General features: G+C 45.2%; 1 protein-coding gene across 3 annotated transcripts in view; it reads left to right on the top strand.

The window, feature by feature from the left end:
* The window catches only part of PRR14L (proline rich 14 like), a 69,398-nt gene extending 51,326 nt beyond the window's left edge, over positions 1-18,072 (top strand). For all 3 annotated transcript variants that reach the window (XM_034949139.3, XM_003821486.5, XM_034949138.3), the window contains 2 exons: positions 11,192-11,263; positions 13,609-18,072. In XM_034949139.3, coding sequence (XP_034805030.2) covers positions 11,192-11,263; positions 13,609-13,885 — 349 coding nt within the window. In that variant the 3' untranslated portion in view covers positions 13,886-18,072. The remainder of the gene's footprint in view (positions 1-11,191; positions 11,264-13,608) is intronic.
* Positions 18,073-18,359: the final 287 nt, after the last annotated feature.

Raw genomic sequence — 18,359 nt, 5'->3', positions numbered from 1 at the left:
ATAGTGCCAACCTGTGCATTACTAAAACAACATGAGGCCAGGAGCAGTGGCTCACGCCTGTAATCCGAGCACTTTGGGAGGCTGAGGTGGGTGGATCATTTGAGGTCAAAAGTTTGAGACCAGCCTGGCCAACATGGTGAAACCCTGTCTCTACTAAAAATACAAAACTTAGCCAGGCGGTAGTGGCACACGCCTGTAATCCCAGCTACTCGGGAGGCTGAGGCAGGAGAGTCGCTTGAACCCGGGAGGCGGAGGTTACAGTGAGCCGAGGTCGCGGCACTGCACTCCAGCCTGGGCTGGGTCTCAAAAAAAGAAAATATTATTTCTCAGTTCTAAATTTATAATAAAGCATTGTAAGTTTTGAAGTGAGGAGTATGGTAGAAAGCATGATACTGCTTTACTAAATGTGTATGCATACATGAATTAAACTCTGGTATTAGACTTTTTTTTTTTTACACAGTCTCGCTCTGTTGCCCAGGCTAGAGTGCACTGGCACGATCTCGGCTCACTGCAAGCTCCGCCTCCCAGGTTCACGCCATTCTCCTCCCTCAGCCTCCCGAGTAGCTGGGACTACAGGCGCCCGCCAGTACGCCCGGCTAATTTTTTGTATTTTTTTAGTAGAGATGGGGTTTCACCATGTTAGCCAGGATGGTCTTGATCTCCTGACCCTGTGATCCGCCCACCTCGGCCTCCCAAAGTGCTGGGATTACAGGCGTGACCCACCGTGCCCAGCCACTTTAGTATTAGACTTTTAAGAATGATTCAGAATTATTGTAAAAATCAGAACTAAATCTATTAATTTATATAAGTCTCAATGATTGCTTTCTTTTTTTTTTTTTTTGAGATGTAGTTTTGCTCTACATAAAAAAAAAACTCATTGTAGTTTTTTTTTTGAGATGTAGTTTTGAGATGTAGTTGTTGCCCAGGCTGGAGTGAGCCACCAAGCCCAGCCTGCTTTCATATTTAATATAAGAGAAAAGTATATTGGACAAACCAATTGGCAGGGCAGTTTATCACGTACTTTTTGGTATTGTTAATGGGGATAGAAGTTATAACATCTGGCCGGGCATGGTAGCTCATGCCTGTAATCACAGCACATTGGGAGGCCAAGGCGGGTATATCAACTGAGGTCAGGAGTTCAAGACCAGCCTGGCCAACATAGTGAAAACCTGTCTCTACTGAAAATACAAAAATTAGCTAGGCATGGTGGCAGGCACCTGTCATCCCAGCTACTCATGAGTCTGAGGCAGGAGAATCGCTTGAACCCGGGAGGTGGAGGTTGCAGTGAGGTGAGCCATGATTGAGCCACTCCGTCTCAAAAAAAAAAAAAATTACAACATCTTGTAGGATCAGATCAGAAGGGACTGACTACTTGAATTAAATATTTCATTATATGAATTGATAAAAGTTCATGCCTTAACCAAAGGAAATTACTTAAATTTTTTCTGTGGGTTTTGTACACTTCAAGTGTTTGGTAGTCCCAGTAAACATCTTGATATATATATAGTTACAGTTTGTTTGTTTTGTGACAAAGTCTCGCTCAGGCTGGAGTGTAGAGGCATGATCATGGCTTACTGCAGCTTCAACTTCAACTTCCTGGGCTCAGGTGATCCTCCTATCTCAGCCTCATGAGTAGCTGGGACTACAGGCATGTGCTACCATGCCCAGCTAATTTTTGTATTTCTAGTAGAGATGGGATTTTGCCATGTTCCCCAGGCTGGTCTTGAACTCCCAGGCTCAAGTGATCTGGCCACCTCCACCTCCCAAAGTGCCCAAATTACTGGTGTCAGCCATCGTGCCTATCCCATGTATGTGTTGAGTGGAACTTTTCTAAGTGATGACATATTGTTAATGAGAAGTGAGAATAGCTAGAAAAAATATTGTATATAATTAAATACATGAACAAGCTATTTTTAGTGTTTGAAGCTCTCTTTCCTAAGTAAGGTTTTTTTCTTAAGTAGACATTATTTGATGATAATCAAGGTGAACGAGGCAAAGTCACTCTGACAACTCCTTTCCATGAGATACCTGAAATCAATTGTCTTAACACTGGCCCAAATACCCAATTTCTTTTTTTTTTTTTTTTTTTTTTGAGACAGAGTATCACTGTGCCACCCAGGCTGGAGTGCAGTGGTGCAGTTTTGGCTCCCTGCAACCTCCACCTCCTGGGTTCCAGTGATTCTCGTGGCTCAGCCTCCCGAGTAGCTGGGATTACAGGCACCTGCCACCATGCCTGGCTAATTTTTTGTTTGTTTGTTTGTTTTTTGAGAAGGAGTTTCACCCTTGTTGCCCAGTCTGAAGTGCAATGGCATGATCTCGGCTCATGGCAACCTCTGCCTTCCAGGTACAGGCGATTCTCCTGCCTCAGCCCCCCGCGTAGCTGGTATCACAGGCACACGCCACCACACCCAGCTAATTTTTGTATTTTTAGTAGAGACAGGGTTTCACCATGTTGACCAAGCTGGTCTCAAACTCCTGACCTCATGTGATCTGCCCGCCTTGGCCTCCCAAAGTGCTGGGATTACAGGCATGAGCCACCGTGCTCAGCCCCTAATACCCAATCTCTAAAGGCACTCTTCTCTCTGAACTGAATAATGTGTAGTAAAGGAAAAGAAAAGCCCAAGACAAGTTTATGGTGATTTCATTAATCACTGGAAAGGGCTTAGCAAAATGAGTGGTTTGATTGATATATCAAAGAAGAATTCAGGATGGATAGGAGCTGTTCTGAGAGAATTTGTGGGAACAGAGAGACCTGCAAGAGCAATTCAGGACATTTCTTAGATGTATCACTTTTAGAAATTAGAGATTGAGCTGGGTATGGTAGTTCACACCTATAATCGCAACACTTTGGGAGGCCAAGGTGGGAGGATCACTTGAGCCCAGGAGGTTAAGAGTAGCCCGGGCAACATGGTGAGACCACATTTCTACAAAAATTAATAATAAGGCGAGGCGCGTTGGCTCATGCCTGTAATCCCAGCACTTTGGGAGGCTGAGGTGGGTGGATTGTGAGGTCAGAAGTTCGAGACCAGCATGGCTAACATGGTGAAACCCCATCTCTATTAAAAATACAAAATTAGCTGGGTGTGGTGGCGTACACCTGTAATCCCAGCTACTGGGGAGGCTGAGGCCGGAGAATCACTTGAACCCAAAAGGCGGTGGTTGCAGTGAGCCGAGATCGCACCACTGCTCTCCAGCCTGGGCAATAGAGCAAGACTCCATCTAAAAAAAAAAAAATTATAATAATAAAGAAAAAATAGAAATTAAAGATTGAGTGGTTGATTCTCCTACAGCCGGGTTCTCGTGTACTCTGTGGAAAGTTTTTAGGTACACTAAAGACCACTGGTCTAACATATTTAGTAGCAACCTAATTTAGCTCTTAGGATTTTTACCTTAGTATTACGTATTGGTTCAAGTCCAATCAGGAGACAGAAATCACACAGTATTTTAGACAGGGGAAGTTTATTATAAAGCATTAAACTATGACAGGGAGTAACCTTAAATGTAAAGAGAATCCTGAAGGGTACACTTGGGTTAAGGGAGAGTACCCTAGGAAGGGCAAACTTGGAAGGGGCACCACCTCCCTCAAGGTTGGAGTTGAGACTTGGTTGGAGAAGGTGAGGTTGCAGCCCATTGGATGGGTGGGTTGCAGAGGCCAGAGCTGGGCAAGCAGGAAATAACAACCACCTTCTCAAGCATAGACAAGATAAGGCTGCTGCAGACGGAGGTAGGGCACTGCTGTGATGCAAGGCCTGGAGCATGTGGTTTTTGCTTCAGGAGAGTGACAGGAAATGACCATCAGGAAGTCAGGTTACCACTGAGGGCATAAGGCCTGGAGTGCCCTATGCGTGTTGGGAAGCCTGCAGCAAAGTGGTCGCCAAGCTTAAGGCTGCAAGGTCACTGAGGGACTACATGTCCTGGCCGCACCACTAGGGCAGAGAAGCCCCAAGACATCCCAACATATATTAATCACTGATGGCCCATGGTGCAGGAGCAAGAAAAAAAGCTCACCAAACCGGAAAGAGAAGCTCCCTTCCACCTGCATTGTTCCTCCAACACCTTGTGACAAAGTTTAGCATCATACTCACTGCAAAAGAGAAATGCTTAAAGGGCCTAGGATTCCGTTATCACAGAGCAGGTACGGCAGGGCAGATTTTGACCTGAAAAGCAATAATTTAATCATTGGCATATAGTAAACAGTAAAATTTTGATACATTATTCGCTTCACAAAGAGCTGTTCGTTTTTTGGGGGTATATTATTTGCTTGACAAATAACTGTAGGTTTTTTTGTTTTGTTTTGTTTTGTTTTGTTTTGATGGAGTCTCGCTCTGTCACCCAGGCTGGAGTGCAGTGCCGCGATCTGGGCTCACTGCAACTTCAGCCTCCTGGGTTCAAGGGATTCTCCTGCCTCAGCCCCCCGAGTAGCAGGGACTACAGGAGTGTGCCACCACACCCAGCTAATTTTTGTATTTTTAGTAGAGACGGGGTTTCACCATTTTGGCCAGGATGGTTTTAATCTCTTGACCTCATGATCCGCCCATCTCGGCCTCAAAGTGCTGAGATTATAGGCGTGAGCCACCGCACCTCGCCTAATTTTGTATTCTTTTTCTTTTTCTTTTTTTTTTTTCTGTTTTTGTTTTTGTTTTTGTTGAGACGGAGTCTTGCTCTGTTGCCCAGGCTGGAGTGCAGTGGCCCGATCTCAGCTCACTGCAAGCTCTGCCTCCCGGGTTCACGCCATTCTCCTGCCTCAGCCTCCCGAGTAGCTGGGACTACAGGCGCCCGCCACCACACCTGGCTAATTTTGTTTTTTGTATTTTTAGTAGAGACATGGTTTCACCATGTTAGCCAGGATGGTCTCGATCTCCTGACCTCATGATCCGCCCACCTCAGCCTCCCAAAGTGCTGGAATTACAGGCATGAGACACCGTAATTTTGTATTCTTAATAGAGACAGGGTTTCACCATGTTGGTCAGGCTGGTCTTGAACTCCTGACCTCAAGTGATGGTCCAAAAAATGTTTAAAAGTTGCTGCTGGCCGGGCGTGGTAGCTCACGCCTGTAATCCTAGCACTTTGGGAGGCTGAGATGGGTGGATCACTTGAGGTCAGGAGTTTGAAACCAGCTGGCCAGGCGCGGTGGCTCACGCCTTTCCCGGCTGGAGTGCAGTGGCACGATCTTGGCTCGTCGCAACCTCTGCCTACCAAGTTCAAGCGATTCTCCTCCCTCAGCCTTCCAGAGTAGCTGGGATTATAGGTGTGTACTACCACATTGGCTAATTTTTGTATTTTTAGTAGAAACGGTTTCACCATGTTGGCCAGGCTGGTCTCAAACTCCTGGACTCAAATGATTTGCCCACCTTGGCCTTTCAAAGTGCTAGGACTACAGGCGTGAGCCACCGTGCCTTGCCTATAGTGTGTTTTATATGTTAAAGAAATACAAGTGGGTTGAAAATATGAATAATGAAGCAAGATATACTTAAAAATAACCAACTACATTTAAAGTAGAACTGTACAGAATTTCTAAAAATGTAAAATTGAATAATCAAAATAAAACTTTAATAAATGGGTTAACAGCAGGTTAAATAGAGCGAAATAGTGTTAATGAACAGGAGCACACCAGAACAAAATTTTCACAGTGAAGTACAGAAACAAAAAATATGATCAAGGGAGAGAATTGAATGAGGATGTGGAGCAACAGGCACTCTCATTCACTGCTGGTGGGAATGCAAAATGGTATATAGCCTCTTTGGAAGACAGTTTGGCAAGTCCCGTACAAAACTAAACCTACATACCATACCATACAGCAGCTGCACCCCTTGGTATTTACCCAAATGAGTTGAAAACATTTCACACAAAATCTGTACATAAATGTTCATAGCAGCTTTATTCAGAATTTCTAAAACTTGGAAGCAACCAAGATGTCCGTCAGTAGCTGAATGAATAAACTGTCTGGACAATGGAATATTACTCAGTACTAAAAAGGAATTAGCTATCAATGATATAAATGATATGGAGGAATCTTAAATGCTTACTACTGAGTAAAGGAAGCCAATCTGAATAAACTACGTACTGTATGAGTTCAGCTCTATGACATTCTGGAAAAGGCAAAACCATGGAGACGGAAGTCACCAAGTGTTGAGGGGAAGGAAGGGATGACTAGGTGGAGCACAGAGGGTATGTAGGGCAGTGAAAACTGTTATGTGTGTTACTGTAATGAGGGATACATGGCATTATGTGTTTGTCAAAACTCATAGAAGACACCAACAAGGGTGAGCTCTGACATAAACTGGACTTTTGGGTGATAATAATGTATCAATATAGGTTCATTGTACAACAGTTGTACACTCTGGAAGGCTGTCCATGTGTGAGGGTAGGGGCTATATGGGAACTCTCTACTTTCTGCTCAGTCTTTCTGTGAACATAAAACTACTATAAAAAATAAAGTATAAAAAAAAGAAAAGATGACCAGGCATGGTGGCTCACGCCTGTAATCCGAGCACTTTGGGAGGCCAAGGTGGGAGGAATGCTTGAGCCCAGGAGTTCAAGGCCAGCCCGGGCAGCATAATGAGACCCTGTCTCTACAAAAATAAAAATAAAATGAACCAGGCATGGTGGCACACTCCTGTAGTCTCAACTATTTAGGACACTGAGGTGGAAGGATCACTGAGTCTAGGATTTCAAGGCTGCAGTGAACTGTCATCAAACCACTGATCTCCAGTTTGGGCAAGAGAGTGAGACTGTCTCCCCCTGCCCAACTCTCTCCCACAAAAAACAAGATAATGTATAACCCACAGAATTGGAGAAAATATTTGCAAATCACACATCTAATAAGGGTCTGGTATCCACAAGCTGTAAAGAACTCTTATAGTTCAACAACCAAAAGACAATAACCCATATTTTTTAAATGGACAAAGTGTTTCAACAGACATTTCTCCAAAGAAGATAGACAAATGGCCCACAAGCATTTGAAGAGATGCTGTTGACATCATGAGTCATCAGGGAACTGCAAATCAAAACCACAGTGAAATACCACTTCCCACCCACTAGGATGTAAAGAAACAATAAAACAGAAAATAAGTGTAGTAAGGGTGTGGAGAAACTCAAACCCTTATACACATCTCTTGGGAATGTAAAATGGTATAGCCACTGTGAAAAAAAAAAAATTGGCAGTTCCTGAAAAAATTAGTTACCATATGACCCAACAATTCTTCTAGGTATATACCCAAAAGAATTGAAAACATGCCAGGCACGGTGGCTCACGCCTGTAATCCCAGCACTTTGGGAGGCTGAGGTGGGCAGACCATCTGAGGTCAGGAGTTCGAGACCAGCCTGGCCAATATGGTGAAACCCCATCTCCACTAAAAATACAAAAATTAGCCAGGAGTGGTGGTGCGTGCCTGTAATCCCAACTAATCGGGAGGCTGAGGCAGGAGAATTGCCTTAACACAGGAGGTGGAGGTTGCAGTGAGCTAAGATCATGCCACTGCACTCCAGCCTGGGTGATAGAGCAAGACTCTGTCTCAAAAAAAAAAAAAAAGGAATTGAAAACATACATTCACCAAAAAACCTGTGCATGAATATTCACAGCAGCATTATTCATAGTAGCTAAAAAGTGGAAACCAAATGTTCCTCAGTTGATAAATGGATAAAGAAAAGATGGTATATCCATAGATGGAGTATTATTCAGCCAGGAAAAGGAACGAAGTACTGATACATGCTACAACAGGAGTTAACTATGAAAACAGCACATTCTATATGATTCATTTTATATGAAAAGTCTAGAATCCTTAGAGACAGAAAGTAGTTTAGTGGTTACCAGTGCTGGGTGGTAAGGGAGAGTCCAGGTGACTGCTAAAAGTAGGTTTCTGTTTGGAGTTATGAAAGTGTTTTAAGGCTGGTTGTGGTGGTTCATTCCTATAATCCCAGCACGTTGGCAGGTAGAGGCAGGAGGATCACTTGAGCCCAGGAGTCTGATACCAGCCTGGGCAACATAGTGAGACCACATCTCTACAAAAGATCAGGTCAGGCATCGTGGCTCAACCCTGTAATCCCAGCACTTTGGGAGGCTGAGACTGGAGGATCGCTTGAGCCGAGGAGTTCAAAGCTAGCCTGTACAACATAGACCCTATCTCTACCAAAAATAGTTTTTAAAAATTAGCCCGACATGCCTGTAATCCCAGCACTATGGGAGGCCGAGGTGGGCAGATTACCTGAGGTCAGGAGTTCAAGACCAGTCTGGCCAACATGGTGAAACCCTGTCTCTACTAAAAATATTTTAAAAATTAGCCGCGCGTAGTGGTAGGCGCCTGTAATCCCAGCTACTCGGGAGGCTGAGGGAGGAGAATTGCTTGAACCTGGAATGCGGATGTTGCAGTGAGCCTAGATCACACCACTGCACTCCAGCCTGGGTGACAGAGTGAGACTTGGTCTCAAAAAAAAAAAAGAAATAGAAAAGAAAAAAAAAATTAGCTGGAGGCCGGGCATGGTGGCTCACACCTGTAATCCCAGCACTTTGGGAGGCCAAGGTGGGCAGATCACAAGATCAGGAGTTTGAGACCAGCCTGACCAATATAATGAAACCCCGTCTCTACTAAAAATACAAAAATTAGCTGGGCATGGTGGTGCATGCCTGTAGTCCCAGCTACTCAGGAGGCTGAGGCAGAAGAATCACTTGAACCCAGAAGGCAGATGTTGCAGTGAGCCAAGATCACGCCACTGCACTCCAGCCTGGGCGACAGAGCAAGACTCCGTCTCAAAGAAAAAAAAAAAAAAATTAGCCAGGCATAGTACTGTGTACCTATAGTCCCACCTACTTGGGAAGCTGAGAGAGGAGGATTGCTTCAGCCAGGAAGGTCGAGGCTGCAGTCAGCTATCATTGTACCACTGCACTTTAACCTGGGCAAGAGAGCAAGATGCTGTCTTTAAAAAAATGAAAAAATAGGCCAGTCGCAGTGGCTCACACTTGTAATTCCAGCACTTTGGGAGGCCGAGATGGGTGGGTCACCTGAGATCAGGAGTTCAAGACCAGCCTGGCCAACATGGTGAAACCCCATCTGTACGAAAAAATCAAAGTTACAGCTGGGCATGGTGGCTCACGCCCGTAATCCCAGCACTTTCAGAGGCCGAGGTGGGTGGATCACCTGAGGTCAGGAGTTCGAGACCATCTTGGCCAACGTGATAAAACCCCATCTCTACTACAGAAAGTTACAGCTGGGCATGGTGGCTCATGCCTGTAATCTCAGAACTTTGGGAGGCCGAGGTGGGTGAATTACCTGAGGTCAGGAGTTCGAGACCAGTCTGGCCAATGTGGTGATACCCTATCTCTACTAAAAATACAAAAATTAGCTGGGTGTGGTGACACGCACCCGTAGTCCCAGCTACTCGGGAGGCTAAGGCAGGAGAATCGCTTGAACCCGGGAGGTAGAGATTGCAGTGAGCCGAGATTGCACAGCTGCACTCCAGCCTGGCAACAGAGCAAGACTCCATCTCAAAAGAAAAAAAAAAAATCAAAAATTAGCCAGGTGTGGTGGCGGATGCCTGTAATTCCAGCTACTGAGGAGGCTGGGCAGGAGAATCGCTTGAACCCGGGTGGTGGAGATTGCAGTGAGCTGAGATCGCGCCATTGCACTCCAGTCTGGGCAAAAAGAGCGAAACTCTGTCTCAAAAAATAAATAAATAAAATAAAAAAATAAGCCGGCTGTGGTGGCACACACCTGTGGTCCCAGCTACACGGGAGGCAGAGACAGGAGGATCTCTTGAGCCCAGCCCAGGAAGTTGAGGCTGCAGTGAGCCATGTTTGAGCCACTGCAGTCCAGCCTGGGTGACAGCACAAGACCCTGTCTCAAAAAAAACACTGATCTTTATTAGATAGTGGTGATCAGGAATAAACTTGCAAATGTTTTAAAAATCACTGAACTGTACATTTTAAATGGATGAATTTTATGATATGTGAACCTGGGCTCCTTGGAGAGTGATTACAGGTCTAGGGCAGGAAATGAATAAGATGAATGTATCTTGTCATACCAGAAGGTAGCAAAGCTCTCAGAGACTCCTAGGGTCATGTCAAAGGGATTCAGGGCCAGTTTTTTCTTTATTTTTTAATTTTGTATAGAGACAGCGTCTTGCTTTGTTGCCCAGGCTGGTCTCGAACTCTTGGGCTCAACAATTCTCTTGCCTCAGTCTCCCAAGTAACTGGGACTACTGTTGGGAGCCCCCATGCCTGGCTCTCAAGAACCAGTTTGAAGAGATTACCTCTGGCCACAGATGAGACTCAAAAGAATAATAAGTTCAATAGATTAAAACATATCAAATATAAACCCAATAGTTAATAATGATACTTTAAAAAATTTAAAACCATTGGCCATCTTTGGAAGATACTGGGGAACCAATTCATTGTTTTGGAAATTGGTAATGAAAGGAAAAAAGCAAGCATATGGCCTGCTTTTACTATTCAAGCTGTACCTCAGGGTTACTGTATAATTGATAGGTGTGAAGGGTTTTGTGTGTGTGTGTGTGTGTGTGTGTGTGTATGTATATATTTTTTAAGAGACAGGGTCTTTGTCACCCAGGCTGTACCCAGTGTCAGACTCCTAGGCAACAGAGCAAGACCCCATCTCTAAAAAAGAAAAAAACAAAAAAGAACAGAATATATAGTTTTCTAGTCAGTGGAGGGAGATAGAAAAAAAAGAACAGTCAATTCACAAAAAGAAACATTGCAAAGCAGCACAAACAACAGCTGTAAAGTAGATATAAATCTATGAAAAATAATAGATATAAATCTAAATATATCATTCCCAGTAAGTATGAATGGGCTCAGTTACATAAAGTTGAAGGTTGGTACCCTGGAGAAGAAAATCCAGTACACATTGTTTGCATGAGACACATCTAAAACATATTACAGACAGGTTGGAGCAAACGAAAAGGATAGCATTGGGAAATAAGTCTCTTCCATCTTAGGAGAACATGAGGCTGTGCACAGTAGCTCATGCCTAATTTTTTTTTTTTTAATCTAGCCTGGCGTGGTGGCACACACCTGTAATCCCAGCTACTCAGGAGGCTGAGGCTGGAGGATGGCTAGAGTTGAAGGCTGCAGTGAGCTATGATCATGTCACTGCCCTTCAGCCTGGGCAACAGAGCAAGACCTTCTCTAAAAAAAAAAAAGAGAACCTGAAGAATTTTTTTCTTTATTTCTTTTCAGGTTAAAGAAGAAGGAGTTTAGTTTAGAAGAGATATATACCAACAAGAATTATAAATCTCCTCCTGCAAACAGGTAGGTACTTATAGCTGGGAAATAAAAGGGAAGAATTTGAAATGATTGATGTGAATCTCCAGCCCTTTCACTTTAGAAAGAGTTTATGTTCAGTTGTACCAATATTGGGTCTTTTTTTTTTTTTTGAGACAGAGTCTCTGTCACCCAGGCTGGAGTGCAATGGCGCAATCTCGGCTCACTGCAAGCTCCGCCTCCTGGGTTCACGCCATTCTCCTGCCTCAGCCTCTCCGAGTAGCTGGGACTACAGGTGCCCGCCACCACACCCGGCTAATTTTTTGTATTTTTAGTAGAGACAGGGTTTCACCGTGGTCTCGATCTCCTGACCTCGTGATCCGCCTGCCTTGGCCTCCCAAAGTGCTGGGATAACAAGTGTGAGCCACCGTGCCCGGCCAATATTGGGTTTTATAAATAGCTAGAATTGGTATTTTCAATTGCAGCACTTGAATTAGGGTCAGTAATAGGATAGGAAATAAAGTGTATTGGGTTACGTAAAGAAAATGTAGCCAGGCACGGTGGCTCATGCCTGTAATCCCAGCACTTTGGGGGGCCAAGGCGGGTGGATCACGAGGTCAGGAGTTCGAGACCAGCCTGACCAACATGGTGAAACCTGTCTCTACTAAAAATACAAAAAATTAGCCGGGCATGGTGGCTCACACCTGTAATCCCAGCTATTTGGGAGGCTGAGGCAGGAGAATTGCTTGAATCCGGGAGGAGGAGATGGCAGTGAGCTAAGATCACACCACTGCACTCCAGCCTGGGCAACAGAGCTAGACTCTGTCTCAGAAAAAAAAAAAAAGAAAATGTAGTCTCAGCCAGGTGCAGTGGCTGACACCTGTAATTCAAGCACTTTGGGAGGCCAAGGCGGGCAAATCACCTGAGGTCAGGAGTTCAAGACCAGCCTGGCAAACACAGTGAAACCCTGTCTCTACTAAAAATACAAAATTACCCAGGCGTGGTGGCACACACCAGTAATCCCAGCTACTCGGGAGGCTGAGGCAGGAGAACCGCTTGAACCCGGGAGGCGGAGGTTGCAGTGAGCCGAGATTGCACCATTGCCTGGGCAACAAGAGCGAAACTCCATCTCAAAAATGAAAAAGAAAAAAAAAGTATAAACAAATCGTTTGTGTTTGTATTTTTACCAAATATGCTGACTTCAGGACTGATAATCATTGATTTTTCAGATATGATTGTAAACCCAAATACAGGAAGAGTTTCACTTAGGTCTGAATTCAATTCAAGTCAGTGAACATTTATTAAATGCCCACTGTTTCTAGAATATAGAAGGAGAATTGTAGGATTTTATCCTAAGATTTTGTATGTCTGCTCTAACACATTTGTACAATTACTTATAATTAATTCCTTATAATGGAATATACTGTGTAACCATTAAAAAAAAACGAATCAGAGCCAGGCACAGTGGCACATGCCTGTAATCTCACCACTTTGGGAGGCCAAGGAGGGAGGATCACTGGAGCCCTTGAGTTGGAGACCAGCCTGAGCAATATACCAAGACTCCATCTCTACAAAAAAAAAATTCTTTTTAAATTAGCCAGACACGGTGGTGCATGCTTGTAGTCCCAGCTACGTGGGAGGCTCAGGTAGGAGGATAGCTTGAGCCCAGGATGTCGAGGCTGTAGTGAGCTGTGATTGTGATTGTGCCACTGCACTCCAGCCTGAGTGACAGAGTGAGACCCTGTCTCAAAAAAAAAAATTTTTTTTTAAAGATCAGTCAGGGCTGGGTGCGGTGGCTCACGCCTGTAATCCCAGCACTGGGAAGCCGAGGCGGGCGAATCACGAGGTTAGGAAATCGAGACCATCCTGGCTAACAGAGTGAAACCCTGTCTCTACTAAAAATACAAAAAAAAAAAAATTAGCCGGGCGTGGTGGCAGGCACCTGTAGTCCCAGCTACTTGGGAGGCTGAGGCAGGAGAATGGCGTCAACCTGGGAGGCGGAGCTTGCAGTGAGCCGAGATCACGCCACTGCACTCCAGCCTGGGTGACAGAGTAAGACTCCATGTTAAAAAAAAAAAAAAAAAAAAAAAAAATATTAACCTGGCATAGTGACACATACCTGTAGTCCCCACTACTTGGGAGGCTGAGGCAGGAGAATCGCTTGAACCCAGGAGACAGAGGTTGCAGTGAGCCAAGATCATGCCATTGCGCTCCAGCCTGGGCAACAAGAGTGAAATTCTGTCTCACAAAAAAAAGAAAAAGAGTTGGCGCAAGTAGCTTTCAGTCCCTGTTGACTAGAAGGGTTGTTGACCCAGCGTCAACATCCTGACCCTGTTGACAGGATGGGCCATGTGAGTCAGTCTGTTGGTGATTGTTTCGTGCTTCATCCTTAGGTGTTTAGAGACCATCTTTGAGGAACCCAAGGAACGAAATGGTACACTAATCTCAATCAGCCAACAGAAGAGGAAGCGAGTTCTAGAATTTCAGGATTTTACAGTCCCGCGAAAGAGGAGAGCTCGAGGCAAAGTCAAGGTGGCAGGCAGCTTTACCAGGGCCCAGAAGGCAGCTGTGCAGAGTCGAGAGCTGGATGCTCTTTTGATACAGAAACTAATGGAACTGGAGACCTTCTTTGCCAAGGAAGAGGAGCAGGAACAATCATCAGGCTGTTGAGAAGCGATTCAGTTTGAGGGTCTCAATTTTAGGGTTTTTTGGTTTTGTTTTGTTTTTGGTTTTTTTTTTTTTTTTGGACCTCCTTGGAAGAGGTTGCCTAATTTTGCCCTACCGCCAAACCACTCAAAAATGCACAGTCCATGAATTTTTACCTATTTCAAGGTGCAACCTTTTTAGAAACTGGTGAAGGAGGGTCCTCTACTTTTACTGCTGAGTATAGAACCTCAGGAATGCTCCCTTTCTCCTGGAAATGGACCTGAACGACATCCAGCCGCCTCCTCAGTCTCTGCCATCCACAGGAGGAAGCAGCAGCCTATCTTCAGTAACACTAGGATTCCAAGGACTCACAGGATTTGCACGTCCATATGAAAGTTCCGCTTTGTTTACGGTGGTGCTAGACCAAGATTATTAGAAACGTGGCCTAGGGAGGGGGACCTGGCGTCCTGTCCTGCGTGGTCTCACTGGCTCATTTCAGTAGTTGAGGAAAGATGAGCTGTTGTGTTTTCTTATCTTTTGTCTGCCCAGGACCTATTGATGTGAGTGTATGTGAGAGTGTTTGTGTGTGTGTGGCTTTTTCCCATCGTTTTCTCCCCTCTGTGACTGGGTCACTAGTGCCAGAGGAGCCCGTCCAGGCCCCATTTGAAGTAAGTTGCACTTTTTAATGTTGTGGTGTGGATTATTTTCATTTGTTTTATTTTCTTTTTTGTTGTTGTTTTTGTACTATTATTGCTGCATGTGTGGAGCCTTTAAATGTGATTTTAAAACATTTTTTTAAGGAGAAAATACATGTCTTAAGAATACATGATAGGCATTTGACCCAGTTGATCGCTGCATGGAAGAGACATTTTTCCTATTCATGTGTTTCAGGCAATCCCTTCCCCATCTCCAGCTTCTAGTGTAACTCATTAGAGGGAGCACTTTTTTCCATCTGGGTTCTCATTCTTGCCCACCAAATACATGTATTTATTTTAGTGATTTAAGTAAGAGCAGGTTTCTCTCCCGATCATTGAAAAACTACTATGGTTGGGTGTGGTCTTAATGGTTTTTATCTGAAATGGTGTTAGGTAACAAAATTGAGTACAACGGCTTGGGCAGTGATACAGGCTGACCCACAGTATTTGTGGCTTTCCAGGCAGCCCGCTTCAAGCGTGGGGAGAGAGTCGGCGTCATGCTTCAGACCCAGAGATGTGTTCCTGCAGTGGGATCTCAAAAATCCCCAGCCAGCCTTCTTTGAGGGCCACCTCATTGTACTCTGGGCTCCTATGTCACATCTACCGGAACTGTCAAATGCCGGAGTTAGCCGAGTTTCTGGTTTGTTCCTGCAGGAGTCTGTGGGCAGAGGGATGCTGTGGGTCAGCAGCCTCGAGGTCTTGTTCCTTTTCCACTGAAGTCCTGTGTGTCCATATCCTGCTCCCCTTCCCCTCCTTCTCTAGGGGTTTCTCTTTCTCTTTCTCTTTCTCTCTCAAAACAAGAGTTTAGAGAATTAACATTCCATGGCTAGTGAGTGGGATGCAAAAGTCATCGTCAGGACACCAGCATCACCTCTTCATATCCTCCTGGGAGCCACTGGCATGGAGCAGCCGCCGATGGGAACCGTCAGAGTTCTAGGGACATTTCCAAGTCAGTCTATTAGAGAAGAGTGAGTGGCACGTCCTGGAATGTTGGCCAACTCTCCTAGGTTTCTTTTGCTTCCCCATTTGCTAGTGGATGGGGAGATGGGTTGGGGGTGGGGGGTCTCTATGTGCCTTGCTTTTGCAGGTTGACAGTCTATGCCACACTGGAGCAGAAAAACTGACATGAGCCAGAGGGAAAAGTATGCCACGGCTATCTTCTAGGCCCACTGCCTCAGACATAGCATTGAGACAAGTGAAATACACACTTGGTCATCCACGGAGGCTTCCAAGGCCATGGCCAAATACAGTTAGAAGAGAGCCAGGCTTCCGTACCAGCTCTGAATGATGCTAACCAGATTCTGTCATTCTACATCCACTTTGCCCAGACTGTATAGACACGACCTATGTTTCACCTCAATACCTCTCCCTTCCTGGGACAGGGTTCTTAGACACTAAATGCTTCTCTCTGACTTGTTTGCTTAAGGGAGTGGGATGAGTAGTACATTTTGCCCTTGTCCAGGCATGTTTAAGGAGCTCCTACTGGACAGGTTGCAGACTAGCAGTGAGTCAACAGAGCCCTGTTTGCCAGCGCTGTTGCCAGTGTAGATGCAGTGATGTGGTGGCTTTGTTTCCCAGAGACAACAGTGGGCACAGCTATAGTGTCACCAACATGGCAGAGATAGTTTCAACTGTGCCTGTTACAGGTGTGGCACTCGAAGGACCAGAAGCAGCGGTTTGGAACATGGGTAACTGGGAGCAGAGGACTGGAAGAAACAGAGCTGGGCTCCTTCCCTGTCCTGACAATGTAGGAGAGGAGTTGTTCTGAGGCCAGCCCTGCCCGTCGTTGAAATTCTGGACCTACCCTCTAGCTAGGTCCCTTTCCCTGCTCCAAAGTTGAGAAGGGGGCCCCACTGCAAACTTGAAATTACTTACCTGAAGGTGATGTATATACCTAGGCTCCAGCTGCGCTCAGCCACACCTGTCTTAACATTCAGTTTCGGCACTGAGCCAGCTGCAGTGTTGTCAGGGGTCCCCAGGCCCGTGGTCCCTAACCACGATGGGACACGGTAATCGGCTGCTGGCACACCACCTGCCCAGAGCTACAGGAGGTCTGGTTCTGGGGTGGAGTTGGTACAGTTTCTGAGTATGGGAACTTCCCTCCCCAAGTGGTGGGAAGTTACAGTTAACTACAGCTTACTCAACTATCACTTCCAGAGGTTTAGTGTTTTTAATATGGGAAAGAGGAGAAATCTCAGGTCTAATCAGGGTTCTGCCCATCAGCTTTTCACTGAAACTTTTAACTGTGTTTTGTTTTGTTTTTTTTTTCCATCTTTCAGTTTCTAGCTGTGTTTGCCTCCTCCCTCCGCGTTCCCTCCTCTTTTTTTGCTTTTGGTCTCCTTTCCAGCTTCATGTCTCCATGAGTTCAGCTGTACCTCATCTCCTGTTAAAGCAGATCATGTCCACTTTTTCTTACTGACCTTACTCTAAGCTACCGTAGCTGAGGGAGGTACGGTGAAAAGACATGTAGCGTTTGCCTTATTCGGAGCCTGAGGAGCCCAGAAACCCATGCTGTGAATCCCAAAACTCAGCGCTCCTCAAGAGCTGTGAAAATCATGATACTTTGTCACAATTTTGCCTGAAAGGGTCTTTGGCAGGGGCTCCAGAGCCAACCTGAGGTCCATTCCAGATCCCACTATCTGGGCGTGAGACCTCCCCCGTGGCTCTTCCCTTGCCCACTGAGCCAAGAGCAGCAGGGAGCGTACAGGACGGGAGCAGCAGATCCAAGGCCGCAGTGCAGGCAATGAACGCACGGCCGTCGCTCCGTCTCCAGGCTGGAATTCCGTCTCATAATCAATGCCATGTACATTAAGATCTGCGAAAGACCAACTTTTAGGCAGTGATACTTTTCTCCCATTCCCTGGGGTGGGGGGAGTATGCAGTTGGTGCTTTCTGTAATTCCCTTGTTCTGTTTCGTTTCTGTAAGCTTTTCCCCTGGTGTCATGGAAAGGACTTCTTAAATAACCACATTGTGGGTGGCTGTATCCAAAGTTTAAATAATTGGCCAGAAGTGCAGAGTATCCTTTCCTGGATTCGTGTCAGAAAAGGGCTCCTTGCCACAACTGAACTTACTGTATAAAAACCTGGCTAGGGAGATTTAATTTTACTAAAATTACAGTTTAATGTTACCATCTAGCCACAAATCAAGCAGCAAAAGCTATTTTGATGATGAAAGGGGGTCCCCGTTGAGCTGGCCATCTAGTGCAGTGTGCTCTCAGATTCCATGTTTGTTGATTGTGTGTCTTCACAAGCCCCTCTCTGGTGCTGAATTGGATTTGAATTCTTGGTGAGAGGCCTCAGCATCTCCTTGGGCTGGTCTGGGCCAGTAAAAATAGCTGCCTGACATGTTTATATATTATCATGGTCAGTAGTTCAATGAAATTTGTACATTTTTCGTAACATTGGTATACATGATGCCCCTGCAGTTCCTTTTCTGTTTGGTAGTTTGTGACTCTAAGATTTCCACTGTTATGTGTGTTAATTTATGAAAATAAATTTTTTTGAAAACCTTTCAAATAACTCTCAAGGCCGTTACTTTGTTCTCGTGGCTTGGCAATAAGTTAAAATAGACATTCCAAAGTTATATGTCACAGCAAGCATCATTCCTTCCAAAGTGGTCACCATTTTCTGAGGAGTATCCTGTTGTAACTGTGGGACCAGCTCAAACTGATTAACCATTGCTTAAGTTGTTACAGGTGAGACACAGCCAAAATTGCCTGAGCGTGCACAGTGGAAAAAAGCTTTAACGTCTTAATTGTTACCACCATGAGCCTGGCAGGCCGACTGCATTGGCATCACCTAGG

Source organism: Pan paniscus, chromosome 23 (assembly GCF_029289425.2).
Source record: "Pan paniscus chromosome 23, NHGRI_mPanPan1-v2.0_pri, whole genome shotgun sequence".
Classification (NCBI taxonomy): domain Eukaryota; kingdom Metazoa; phylum Chordata; class Mammalia; order Primates; family Hominidae; genus Pan; species Pan paniscus.
The sequence above is the reverse complement of the archived record's forward strand: the minus strand, read 5'-3'. Positions and strand labels throughout refer to the sequence as shown.